At 40.8% G+C, this 14,635-nt stretch overlaps 1 protein-coding gene across 6 annotated transcripts in view; it reads right to left on the bottom strand.

The window, feature by feature from the left end:
• Window positions 1–5,570: 5,570 nt before the first annotated feature.
• Window positions 5,571–14,635, bottom strand: part of NPNT (nephronectin) — a 71,065-nt gene continuing 62,000 nt past the window's right edge. For all 6 annotated transcript variants that reach the window (XM_040966758.1, XM_040966754.1, XM_040966756.1 and 3 more), the window contains 2 exons: window positions 7,702–7,958; window positions 5,571–6,349 (listed from right to left, as the gene is read on the bottom strand). In XM_040966758.1, coding sequence (XP_040822692.1) covers window positions 6,254–6,349; window positions 7,702–7,958 — 353 coding nt within the window. In that variant the 3' untranslated portion in view covers window positions 5,571–6,253. The remainder of the gene's footprint in view (window positions 6,350–7,701; window positions 7,959–14,635) is intronic.

Raw genomic sequence — 14,635 nt, 5'->3', positions numbered from 1 at the left:
GAAGAAAGCTCAGGTCTAGGGGAACAAGGATGAGGAAAGATGAACAATTAGCTGTGGACTAGGGGCTCCTAGCTGATGTCTCCTAGGATTTCCAAATATGGTTATGACAGTGATGTTAAGGAGACAGTGCTGGAAGTGAGGTGCTGGAAGGCCAACCTCATGTAAGTCAGTTTCTAGGTGGGGAGTAGAAATCAGAATTAAAAGCAACACTCTCAACCCAGGCACATTGGGATCACCTGAGCGCTTCTGCAGCTCGTTCTACCGTGCCCGTGCATGGAGGCCCGTGACTCACATTTGGAATGCATTCCCAGGTCTGATGTTCTCAGCGTGGAGACTGCCATTTGGAAATCATGCATTTAGAACTGCTAGTGTAAATCACAGTTTCCTTCCAGGCCTTAGAATCCAATGCAGGGGTGTCCCATTTCTTTCAGGATAATTAACAATATCCTTGGCTTCTACCTATCAGGTGCCAGTAGCACCCCCTAAGTTATAATGACAAAAAATGTATTCAGACCCTGCCAAATTCGCCCCATGGCCAAACCTTCCCCTAGTGAGGAGCCACTGTGTTAGCAGAATGCAACAAATGACAGGGATGGTTTGGAGTAACTGCAGAACACAAAGGGGGCTTCCTGCAAACCTTGAACTTGCACATAAAACAAAGAATCTTCTCTAGGAAATTAAGTGACCAATTTTTAGCTGTACATGAATGACTTCCAGAAAAATCAAGTTGGAACTAACCTTTATTGTAATTCCAGTTGAGATTTCTGCGTCTTGGATCCCTGAAGTGTTTCCATGATGTCTTCTCCAATTCACGAAGGTCCCTTTTTCTTTTTTAAATGTTGCCTTCCTTCATCGCTGCTTCACTTCATTTCCCTCCTCTTTATGACTTCCTTAATCTGAGGATCCTGCCACTGGAGAGGCAATGTTCTCACCAGATAGATAAGTGTATTTTATGCTCCAACGTTTTTGGAAAGAGAATAAATACGCTAGAACTTGAATTTTAAGAAATGCAGATCTTACAGCTACGTAAGCCCTCAGCCTTCTAACAGTATTAATAGCCCCAGGACTCCACAGGATCTCATCGTTAAGGTTTTGCCTCTCAAACTGTGGCCTAAATATTGGCAATATGGACACCAGCTGGGAGCTAATTAGACACACAGCCTCTCCTGTTGGCCCATGGCAGCCAGGCCCGTGGAAGCAGCAGCTGAAATTGAAGAGAAATCCAGGTGATTCCCATGCACACGGAAGGCTGAAAAGCAGTGGGGGATGGTCCTGATAGCCACGTTTCAGAAACTTCCAGGCATCCCATGCTTTTCAAGTGATAATTCTGTCTTTAGGAAAGAGTTTGATGTCTCTGTCTCTCTAGACTGAAAGCCTAGAAAGGAACATACACATAAGTGTCAGGTCCTAGACCCATACACGCGATCACAGCTGGAAAATTGGTGAATTAGTAAATGCCAACTTAATCTCTGGCTTTTCTGCTGTCCCAAACTGCTAATCTTCCCAGGTTTAACTGGTTTTTATGAAATGCAAATACATCTATTTTTTTCTATAATCTTTATTTTTATAAGCCACAGGGAGGGAGTAGTGGGGAAGAGTTCTTCCATTTGCTGGTTCACTTTACAAATGCAACAGCTGAGGCTGGGCTAGATGGAAGCCAGAAGTCAGAACTCCAAGTTTCCCACAGGGGTGACAGAGAACCAAGCACTTGAGCCATCACCTGATGCCTCCCAGGGTGTGTGTTAGGAGGAAGTTTGACTGGAATTTGAGATGGGACCTGAACCCAGGGTGTCAGATATGGTATCCGAGCATTCCCAAGCAGTAGCTAAACCCATGGTACTATAAACCCCACCCCTACATTCTAACTCTTTACATATCATGTTCAGAAAGCCTGAACTTTCTCAGATATTGAGGGGATGATTAGGAAAGAACCACAAGATCAGGTAATATGCAGTTTTTCTTTTTACTTAAATTACCTGCTTATCCAGGATTTGAGTCCTTCAGTTGCCAAGAGTTCTCTGAGTACTGGAAAGAAGCTATTAGCTATGCTTTGTACAACTCTGGAGAAGCACTTTTATTGTTAAAGCTTTCATTTAGTTTCTTTACTGCTATTTTCTCCATCAAGAAAGATTATTGAAATACGAGCAAAATGTTCTAAGCTAACAAAGTCACCAGTAAAAAGACTTTTCACTTACAATTCATACAAAGCTATGCATTTTTCAATTTTTATTCATTTAAAATATAAAAGCAGTATATACTGCCTTAGGAGCATGATGCTTTCCAAACCTGCCCTCCTTCTCTTTTCCCTCCCTTTCCCTTTTCTTTTTACATTGACATACGTTCAACTTTATAATTACAAGCTTAGTCTTCACTAAACATTCAAAAAGTAGAAACACCACTGTTCCTGAAGAATATAGACAATGACTAAATACTCAAATCTCAGAATTATTTTGCTCATATTATTATTTTATACTCTGTGTATGAACTACCACAAATTAAGAAAAGCATGATATTTGTCTTTGGGGGACCGGCTTATTTTGCTAAGTATAATGGTCTCCAATTACATATATTTTGCCGTGAAAGACAGGATCTCATTCTTTTACATAACTAAGTAGCTCCATCGTGTGTGTGTGTGTGTGTGTGTGTACATTACAGTACAATTTCTGTATCCAAGTATTAGTCGATGGCATCTGGCTTGATCCTGTTTCCTTGCAATAGGGAACTGCTATAAACACATGGATACAGATAACTCCATTGTACCAATTTCATTTCCTTTGGGTAACTTCCCAGGAGTGGAATGACTGGGTCATATGTAGATCTATTTCAGATTTTGAGGAATCGCCATAGTGACTCCATAATAGATACACTATACATAATAGACATATATTCCCAACAGGCTACCATATCCCCCCACACCCTCACCAGCAGTTGAAATTTTTCTTCTGTTTGCTGACTGTCTAAAAGTGGGGTGAGGCACAATATCACTGTGGTTTCTATTTGCATTTTTTCAATGGCTGGTGATTCTGAGCATCTTTCACGTGTTTGTTGGCCATTTGCATTTCATTCTTTTACAATGCCTGTTCAGATCCTCAGATAATTTCTAAACTAGATTGTTGAATTTCTTGAACTCCTTATATAGCCTGGATATTAACCCTGTATCAGACATATAGTTGGCTAATATTTTCTCTCATTCTGTCAGTTGCCTCTTTGTGTTTTACTTTGTAGAAGTTTTTAGTATGTTATCCTTTTTTTTTTTGCCTTTATTGCCTGAACTTCTTATAGCTCGTCCTGTCTCTTCATCAAAGAATTTGAAGCACACATTTAGAGTAAAGCATAACTAAAGCACTTTGCTAGAGATACAACAAAGGTCTGATGTTTTTGGATGTGCATGCTGATAAGTGTTTCATATGTCATATGTTACAACCTAGAATCACCATCATGTAAGCAGCTTACCAACCAGTAAAGGGGGTTCCACTGTGAGTGACTTCTATGAATCATCAAGCCGCTCCAGCAGCACACTTTTCCCAGTCACAACAAATAAAGTTCAAAGCAATAAGAAACAGACCACTGGTATTATTAACAATATTTTTATTTACAAAGAATTGCTTTATTTGGCTGTTTGGAAAAGCACTAACATTTTCACTTTAGAAAACATTAAATAATAAACAGGCTGTTATACAGTACTTTGGATAACTTCTTCCATCAGTTTAGTGCAATGCATTATTGGCACCTAAGAGTGAAATTTTCAATTATTTTCCCCTTTCATCTTTATTTGTGCAGTTATATGGCCAGAAAGGAAATGGATCATTAAAAATGGAATTAAAGCCATACTTTTTTGGCCTCCACTCAAAGGATTAATGATTTGTATTCCCTGTCCAGTCCTGCTCTTACCGAGTTAAATGATAAAATGCCTTCTATTGTACCTGGTGTTCTAAATGTGTTACTGTTCTGTGAAACATGGGCGATCCCAACTGGGTAGGGAAACTGAAAGGTACTACCCCCACTAAAGGAAAGGGTGGGAGGTGCCGGACACTGCACTTTTTCCAGAAGCTAAATTATCTTATCATACACACAGCAAAGAGAATGCACCAGACAAAAATCTCTCTGAACTGTGTTCCTTCTGGGGTCTGTTTAAAAACACCTGAAGCATCAACCACTGAGCAAATACAAGGCTTACACGTTAAAGAAAAAGAAGGCTTTAAACACCATCACACTGGGACTTTTCTGAGATAATGAAGCATCTGCCAATCACATTCTTTTGGTACAAATAGGATTTTTTAAAAAATTACTGTTTACTTTTTGCTTTAATACTGCTAGGTTTGGTAAAATGGAGACATCTGAGTAAGCTCAGCATTAGGTAGACCCCGCCTCTTTTGATCTTCCTCCGCTGGGTGCTGACCAGGGAACTGCCTCAATGTGATCTTAGTCCAGATTATGTCTGCATATTTTCCTTACAAACTCAACGGATCAAAACCTGTTAATTTACCTTGAAATAAGGAACATCTTTAACCATCTGAAATCTTGATCTGATTTTTGAGAATCTGCTGGGGTAGGAAGAAACAGAGGCTAGAGGGAAAAAGGAAGAGAGAAAAAGGAAGAGAGAGAGGGAGAAAAGAAGAAAGGGGAGAGAGGAAGAGAGTGAGAGGGACAGAGAGAATTCTTTTTCTATAAAGGGTTCCAAATTAACAACTGTCCCGGTCAGGAAACACTCCCTCACACTCCTGGCTAAGGCTGCTTCCTCTCGTGCTATTCTTAGTGCATATGGGGAACAGCTGCTCACCATCCTCTCTGTGCCAACCCTTCATATACTTGAAAACCATCAAGGGTTTGCCCCTCAGTCTTCTCTTCTCCAGGCTGAATAATCCCAGCTCCTTTATTTTCTCATCATAGATCCTTTTTTCCAACCCTTTAATCATCTTTGTGATTCCTGGCAAAAACAGCAGAGAATATTTTGATTACTGGATCAGAAATGAAGAAAAGCCTTAGAAGTAAGTTGACTTTTAAAAGCCATTAAAAAAAAAGAAGAAGAAGAAGAAGAAAGGTAGAATATACAGGGAAGAAATAGTACTGGGCATCCATGGATCTTAGAATTCCAGTCTTACCCTGCTTCCCCAAAATGGGGAATCTCCATTACAATACACTGAAATGCCTCCAAGCTCGGAATTTGCTTCCTATCCCATTCGTGATGTATGAGCTACACCAGTCTAATTTACATCGACTTAATATGAAAATCTGTCCCATGGCCCTTCCCCCCTGCTTCCACTCACCCCGCTTCCACCTAAAACGCATTTTCTCTAGAACAACCAAAACTTTTACAGAGCGTCTCACAAGCTAACGGAAAGCCATGTTGTAACAGTAGAGGCTGTCGGCCTTAAAGTACAACTTGAAGTAGTTATTACTAACTGCAGTTTCTTGTCTCCCTGAATGATTGACTATCCTTTATAGATACCAAACTCAAGCTCAAGCCAAAAATTCATCACTTTACTATCACAACCTGACACTTGTGCCATTATGCTTTTGCTTCCAATATAAAGTCACAGAACTGAATGTCACTTCGGGTATCTTTAACTCAAGAGATCACAAGCTGCCTTTTATTTTGCAACTAGAGTCTGTAAATATTAGAAACATGTAAATACTTAATAACACATTTACACAAAATGGACTACTACTTATGAGAGATTACATGCCCACTCTACATAACTATCTTTAAAAGAAAAATACAGATAATAAGAATAGATGCATCTTGATATATTACACACCCTTGTTTTACAAAGCAATCAACAGTAAAGGTCAGGGTTCAGGGCAGGCCAGAACTACCTAAAGTGAAGAGGGTAAGCCAGTTTCACAGGTACATTGTACATCTCAAGGGACATCAACACTACTCCACAGTACAACACTGAAGAGATAAGAGAATGGTCACTTGTACAGTTTCCTTTTGAAAACTTCTTCTATATTCTGCTATAAGGAGCATCTTATAATCAGGAAGAAGGTATGGATAACCCACGCCAAAAGCCTTCCTAAAAGACACAGGGCGGAAGGCAACACCCAAAGGTGATTTGTGTGCATCTACAGGTGCCCCTGTCACTGCTCACTGGGATTGCAAAAGCAGGCCAGTGAGACATGAGTCACCAAGCAGACTCTCTCCTGACCCACTCTTCTCTTAGGCCTGCTGAGGGGGGAGAAGAGGGAGAAGGTGAGGATTGGAAACAAGAAGAGGGGAAGACCCAGTAGTTCACTGCTAGTTCTGGAGATGTTAGCGTTCTTCCGAGCAGTGGCCTTTTCTCAAGCTCACATCATCCAATCCAATCTCCCCAGTGTGACCACGCCTTTTTTCACCTTTGAAGATGACCTAGGGAAAGAATGCACACACCAGTCAAGCCTCCTCTGCCCCTTTCCAGCGCCCACTCTTTAGCAAAAACAAAGGCAAACCTTCCCCCAAACTCAACTTGGAACTTATTCAGCAGGAGGAAAGAAGAAAACAGGGGTGCCAGTGTCACTAGAGGCTTGTCTTTTAGAAGAAACTTTAGGCATCAGGCAAATTGTTTATCAGAGCAAACGGCCCAGAATCAGTTACTCTTTAAAAAGCCATTCTAAACTGTAGACTATTGGAATTTTATGGATGCATGTAAAGTATGCTCCTTGTCAGAGGTAATCAAGATGGGAAGAATGTGATGGGATATAAAGGTCAGAAAATGAGAGCCAAGTCTCAGAAAGATCATAATCATGCAGCCTATATTAAGTGTTTCTGAGTTTCTCCTTTTCGGCCATGTAGTTCACTGCCAAAAATCAAATACAAAAATCAAATCACACTATTTGGCTTTCACTATTCTTGTATTATACCTTCTGTAGAAAACTCTTACTTTTTCAAAAACAGAATCAAACTCCCCGATTTTGAGAAATAATTTATAATACCATATCATTTTTCCAGAGAATTGTGAATATTAAGAAAAATTTTAAGGAAAAAAATTGAACGGTAAAAGTACTCTGATGACAGCTATGTTAATGAAGTCTCTTTTCTTAAATAGCTTCTGGAAACTACACAGATGGACATGGATACAGAATCTCCTAAGAGATAAAATCTTATAGCCATCAATGGAAAGACTGTTTTCCCAAATACATTCATTAAGTTTAATGCAGATTACTTCCTTGCTACCTATGACTTGATTACCTACGACAAAATTTATATATTCAGCCAGTCTTTTCCACATCCTGTCTTAAACGGCACTTTCTAATTACAGTCGGGGTTGCCACTCTAGGCTGCTTAGCTGTGATCTCTGAGGCAAAGGGGGAAAAAACGGAATTTAAAGAAATCAGCTCCATAGCAATATATGATGGAAAGAGCTTGAAGCAAAAGGGAAAGCAAGGAGAGTTAGGCTCCCCACCCCTACCCTTTGAAGTTTCCATGAATTTTGTCTTTACTTTTCTAGTCCCATTTTTTTTGTTGTTTGTTATTGATTAAAAATGGGTCTTGGGCAGGGCTGGGCCTGTGGTGTGGGCACAGGTTGCAACGAAGAAGGAAGCAGAAGCAGCAGCACAATGGGGTTATGGAAAGGGGCAATGAACAGAGCTAGCATGCCCAGAATGGCACAGAGCTTTGCCTGGGCCTGAATTCATAGAGCCAGCCTCTTTGAATTCAGATCTCAGAGTTCTCCTATGAAAGGAAAACCTCCCAGATGCTGCCTCCTTCGTGGGTCTACTTACGCTCTTGACGTCAGCCCCTCGCAAGGTGATCTCTGTTTGCCTCCAGCCATGGCCACCATTTCTTCCCCACAGGGCTGCTCCGTGGACCCCATGTTTTCTCACAAACACCTGGAGTGTGCCTGCGTGCAGCCCCGTCACCTTGTGCCTGAAGGACAGGCACAGGTCCCCTGAATGCATGAGGTGGCCGAGAGGTAGCACCAAGCGAGCGGCTTTTCCCCCTGGGGCTTTGGCTGCCGAGACTGTCAGATACTGTCCACCTGCAATGGCAAAAGCAGGGCCGTGTGTGTGTGGGCGACGAGACCCCTGGCGGGCACAAACAGCATGAGCACAAGCTTTCCTGCTTTAACAAACTTGAGACTGTGAGGGCCTCTGCAAAGAATTCCAGTCTTTGGATGGAGGAAAACATGACTTTTTTTTTATGCCTGTCTTAAATTCTCTGACACGCGTTGACAGAGAACACTTTGCTCCTGAAGAGTACAAGTTGTGCTGAGGATAAACAAATTAGCCTTCTGAGCACCATGAATATTCCCAATGCAAAGTGATGAGACAAACGTGAGTATCCACCAACACACACATACAGCTTCATGCTTATCTGACCCTGCCAAGCCAGCTGGGAGGCTGGCAGAACTGACCCTACGTTGCCACAGAGCGTTTCCTATGTGGACTTCTGGACATGGTGATTTAAAGGACATTTATTCTCTCCTTTATTTTTAAATCACTAAATACGGAAAGATCTTAAAGCAAAGCAAAACAGAAAAAAAAAAAAAAGAAAGAAAAAACAGGGATTGGTGCCATGAGCAGTAGGTTAAGCCTCTGCCTGCTCTATCAACATTTCACATGGATGCTGGTTTGAGTTCTGGTTACACGTGGTGCTCTATCTCCCTGCTGATTTGCCTGTGAAAATAGTAGAAGATGGGATTCATGGGAGACCCAGAAGGATCTCCCAGCTCCCAGCTCCAGATTAGCCCAGCTCTGACTATTGTTTTCATTTAGGGAGTGAACCAGCGGGTGGAAGATTTCCCTCTTTCTTTCCACCTTTCCAATAAAATGCATACATCTTAAAAAGAAAAACAGAGATGGCCATGCCTCTTATACTGGCATATACTTCAGCCCAGTCGGCTGCAGAGCGGTCCTGGAAACCCCTTTCATCTTCTAGGAGTATCAATTTCCTTTGGAGGTTAACTCTGTAAAAAGATCTTTTATGTTGTAACAAATCCATACTGTTATTTAGGCACATACTGCCTTCTATATTCATGCACACAAAATGTTCATTAAAACTTCCACTCTGGCCAGATGACTTTGGCGATGTCCTCAGACTCCTGGGGCTACGGAATGTGCATCCCTTCGTTGTCAGGGAAACTGCAGCTTTAAATCAAAGTAGAAGCAGCAGTGAGCTGTAAGAGATGTTTTGGAAACTCAATCTGCGCACAAATGACATTCCTCTCTGGCGGTTCCATGTCAGCCAGCTGAGAAACACATGATGCTGCGACACTGCTCTGTCCACAGGAAACATGAGGTTGCAATGCTGAACACATGGCTCTGAGTAGGAACGCCATTTCCTTCTCAGTTAAAAAATCATGCAACACCTAAGACTGCAATGTCGCCTTCACTCCCAGTGGAGATCTAGGGATTGCTTATGATGGGCTAGGAACTGTGTCAGGTGCACCCAGAGGCTGTGGGACCATCTCACATCAGAAGCTTCCTTTCTCCCAAACCTCCTCTGCATACTCCTAGAGGATTGGGTGATAAAAGCTGGTCTTTGAGTTAATAAATGATATTCCAAAAAAACCCAGCAAAACTCCTTCAGGGAAATAGGTGCTGGACTCAAGTGCTTCCATTCCTAAAACGGAACATATTATTATTATTTTTTTTTTACTTCTTCTCACCAGTGCATGTCTTCCTCCCACAAATTAGTGCAGATACTGTTTGGGTCTAAAACACTTACATGGATTTTAAATGTCTGTGTATCAGTTAGATTTTGAAGCATCACAGTTGTTCTGATAAAGACTATGAGGTTATCACAGTTCATCTGCCAGCTGACCTTCAGTCTCTATGGAATGCAGCCCCATGGCATTCCGTGTGACTGCCTGAACAAACCAGGGCTCCTGGTCACAGATTCAAAACAACCTTTTTCTATATGTATTTAAAACCCCCTCATTTTAAACATGATAAATAAGGTTACAGTTATGTTTTCCCTACAGAGGTGCCCTGAGGGAGCCAAGTTTTGGAGTTTGATTTTTTGTTGTTGTTTTGTTTCAATTTGAGAGACAGAACTCCTTTTCCCTAGTGTTCACCCGCCTATGACAGCTGGGGTTCAACCAGGACGCATGTCAAAGGGGTTCTTACAAGTGAATTACTTGAGTCGTTACCACTGGCTCTCAGGGTCTGCCCCGGCAGGAAGTCGGAGTCAGATGGAGTCAGGAACCGCCCCAGGTTCTGTGATATGAGATGTGGGCATATTAAGCAGGAAACTCTGCTTTTGTTTCTTCCATGAAGAAATTTTTCTTTGTAAGTAAATGTTATAAATTCAGAACAGAAACAAGGAAAAATCGATTCTACCTCCCAGGAAGGTTTCCTATTAAACAGAAATTTCACTTCAGATTCCAAAACATTGGATTAAATCCAAACTATTTTCAAGTTTTTAATTCAGTTTAAAGCATCACATCCAAAGTACTTGTGATGTGGGAAAAATAAATAAGAGATACTGAAGGACTTGTATAGAAAGTTACATGGCACAATTTTAATTTACTCATTTATTTTTAAATTTCAACGATAGAGTCACACAGAGAGAAGCATAAAGGTTTAAATAAATCATAATCCCATACCCACAGACATTTTAGACTTTTGAACTTTTCAAATATAGGCAAATATGAACATTCAAAAATGAATGCAAATTTGCAGCATGGTAGGGAGTGGGGCCGCATGTGTTCCAGTCGTTTAAGCTGGCACCTATAATGCCTGCATCCCACACAAGCACTACTTTGTGACCCGGCTGCTCCACTTCAAATATGGCTCTCTGCTAATGGCCTTGGGCCCCTGCTGCCCATGTGGGACATCTGGGTGGAGCTCCTCCTCCTGGCTTCCCACCAGCCCAGCTCTGCGTGTTGTAGCCATTTGGCACATGAACCAGGAGATGGAAAATAGCTCTGTCTTCCTCAACCTCTCTTTATGGAACTCTGACTTGGAAATAAACAAATCAGTCTTTCAATTGGCAATGTTGCTATATCAGCCATTTTATGTCAGGAAATATTGATATGCCATATCTGTAGGATTGTCATTAATCATTTCTATTGGAAAGCACTTAAGTTTCCAAATTTTCACTTTTTTAAGATATAAAATATTTAAACATTTGAAACACGTGAAAAATGAAACATTTTCCTTATTTACATAAGTAACTTTTCAATATTAAAAAAGAAAAAGAAAAGCCATCACAAAGAATAAGTGCTTTTTAAGAACATGAAAACCTTGCAAAATGTTGATTTTACAATTAAAGATGCAAATTAAAATTAAGTTGTTTTACCCTTTATCTATATGTCTGGCAAAGATAAAAAAAAAGTTTTTATAATAACTGTGCTGGAGATGGTTCTTAAATATCATTGACAGGAGTATAACTGATATAAGCCTTACAGATGACTACGCAGTAAAATCTAGCTAAATTCTAAATGCAAATCTCTAGGAATTTATTCCACCAACATGATAGGTTTAAACAAGTATAAATCAAAAATGCAGGCTTATCCACTGCAGCATACTCTGAACCACAAACAGGCTGGCATACGCCCCATGAGGGCTGCTTGCATACGTGTGGAATGTCTGGTGACTCAAAGGAACAGTCATCAAGACAGATGAGCGTGCTGTGTACGGGCTGATGCGGCACAATTGTCAACCACATGGCTAGCAGCACTTGAGCAGTAACTCCACACCGGGTACTCCTGACATGCTTTAATGATGTTCAGGAGTCCTTATTAATCATGTCCATTTCAGTGATGCTTCTAGCTCAGAGCTAATAAGTGATGGTCTGGGTTTCAGCCTAGCCATTCTGGCTTCCAAGTCCATGTTCTTGTTAACTGTTAAGATAATATTGTAAAGTGACAGAAGCAAAATACAGAGAGGGATGCTACTCTGTGCGAAAACACCTCTCTGGAAAGATAACTAAGAGGCTGTAGCTGGGGAAGGCAGAGATAACAATTTAGGGGCATTTCAAAATAATGTTTTCTAAAGCTAGGGTCGCCATGTTTGTATGCACATACTAGCATACTTAGGAGTATTTTGGGAAATTCCCCGTAGCTATGGGTGGAGGGCAGGGTGCTGAGTCAGCTGCCTTTAATGCTTGTTCTCTGGAGTTGGCAGTTCCAGGAGAGGACCCGGGGCTAGCTTTACAGCTACGTGAGAGGAGGGTGTGTCCTCAGGTACATAGCTACAAACCTGCAGTACAGCATGTCTGTCAGCAGTGCAGTTTCTCACTTATTAGAGGAATGTATTAATCTCACATTTCATGGTTAGGTTCAAGGTGCATGTGATAACTAGAACCTAGCAGCACCAACAAGAGCAAGTTTGCAAATGCACATATTTTGCAGCTGTTTCTCAAAGAGTTCATTTAATCGAGGGATCCTTAGAAATTGTATGAGTGTATGAAAACATTGGCCAGTCTTGAGCATAGATTAGAACTGCACACCATTAAAAGTCATAACTACAAATCTAAACATATGTCCTTGTACAAACTGCTTTATCCACACAAAAACAAATAAGCAATTTGGCAATTAGAATAGGCAGAAATTACCTATGTAATTGCTTATATTCTGTTATTTCCATGTGATACACCTCTCTCTCTCTCTCTCTCTCTCTCTCTCTCTCTCTCTCTCTCTCTCTCCTATGCCTGGACTTCCTAAAATAAAAAAAAAATGGCATGGCAAGGGAATTTTTATCAGTTTTTTTTTCCCATAGAGGTATGACTAGAATTCCCTGGCATATTCTGCAGTTTTATATGCCATGCTGTGCACACCTGCCCCTTTATGCCAGTTCTTTGACATCTGCTCTTTCCACCCTGCTTTTTAAGCTAGAAGCCCACTCACCGATATGGGACATTTCATTTTGAACCAGAGGTTCTCATAGCTAGATTGAGATGTTTTCAAATCCAACATTTACCTGCTATGCAAAAAAACCCTTCAACACCTCACCACATCACCCAGTCAGAGCCCCTCCACCTCAGAGAAGTCATTACTTCCGTATCAGCCTATTCACAGTTCAGATGGCTCTGTGTATTGCAAAGCTCATTCTCAGAGCAACCAACATCAAGCAGCCCTGCTCCACTGGATCTTCTCCAGGCCAAGCACTAAGGTTTCCTGGCTTGTTTCCATTGGCTTTGAGATACCTGTCCTTCTGATCATTCTCTTCTGAGTAACACACAGCTAACTAACTCTCATTTTCAGACCAGAAAGAACCCCAAGTAGATTAATCACTGAACCAAAATGAATTTCCCACTTTGGAAAAATACCCGATTTCTTGGAGATGACACATCTTTGGGTAGTAACATCATTCACACTGATTCTATTATCCACTAACATTCTAGAGTCCTTCACACAGGGTGCTTAGTCACAGCTTCCCCTAACTCCCGGCTGTGGAGCTGGTTTCTAAACCACAAGCCACACTTTATATTCATCCCTAGCCTAGTCTTTCAGATGCTGGTCATGCTGGCACAGAAATCAACGACAGTTAGGTCAATGTGTCTTCAATATCTAATCAAGATCAAATTTACTCAGTTTATGCAGAAAGCTTAAGCCCATACCAGAAAAGCACCCTCCAGAGACCACAGGCCATCATCAGGAATAATCCCATCATCCAGGCAGCATTCACTTCCTTTCCAATTGTTCTGAACTAACACTGTCCAATGACCATTCCAAACGTTTCATTTTTTCCTTTTTTTCCCTTGCCATTCAAATTTCCAACCTTGTTCCAGTATTCCACCAAAAGATAAGAGGAATTTTGGTCAAAAAGATTTAGTAATTTACAAACACGATAAATCATAAAATTTTTTTTTGCTGAAAAAGTCCTGAACTATTCTATAGTGTAGTATTTAAATTCAAAAATCAAATGTTACCCAAGCCATCTGCATAGAAGCGCAACAGTTATCTGCACTGAGCTTGAATTTGCTTTCAAAAAGTTATTCATTATGACTCTAAATGTTACTCACCAATCTATCACACATGATGCCACACATGCCCCCTTCTGTAGAATATCTGCACCAGGTCAGAAGGCAGTCAGAATTATAGGCTTGGAGTCTGCTAGTCACTGCATGTACACTCCCACAAGCCCTGCTACTGAGGCCAGGGATTGTGGGACAGCAACAAATTCAGAACAAAATTACAGATGTCTGGCTATCAAATTACCTAGGAAGCTGCACAGATGGTACAAAGGGACCTGGACATAAAGTCAGAGGTCCTGGATTCAACACCAAACTCTACCACCATCTAGCTCTGTAGCTTTAGGCAACTTACATAATCTCTCTGGGTACCCACAGTTCCTTTGTGAAATAAAAACAGTATTACCCACTCAAAGGATAAACTAAAGAGTTAAGTCAATTAATGAGATGATGAATGGCCGTAGTAGTTACTGAATCCATGCCTTTTCTTCTCTTATTCACAGACAGTTGTGACATTCATAGCATTGTCCTGCTCAGAATTAACCTTAAATGGTTGAGAGAATAATTCTAGGACAATAGTTGGTATCCTATATCTAGGGTGTTAAATGATATTTTCCCATCAAACTAAATGAAACTGAAAAACTCAAAATAAACTTGAAGCTATGAAATATTCATACTTCTAAACCTTATCTAAAATTTTAATTATAAATATTACATTACAATCTTAGAAGATCTTGAAAGGGAAGATTTAGAATAGAGAAATTTAACTTGCTTCTTTGCCTTCTGTACTTTACTTGT

Source organism: Ochotona curzoniae, unplaced genomic scaffold (genome assembly GCF_017591425.1).
Source record: "Ochotona curzoniae isolate NIBS_2020 unplaced genomic scaffold, NIBS_Ocur_1.0 scaffold_4506, whole genome shotgun sequence".
In the NCBI taxonomy this organism is placed as follows: domain Eukaryota; kingdom Metazoa; phylum Chordata; class Mammalia; order Lagomorpha; family Ochotonidae; genus Ochotona; species Ochotona curzoniae.
The sequence above is the reverse complement of the archived record's forward strand: the minus strand, read 5'-3'. Positions and strand labels throughout refer to the sequence as shown.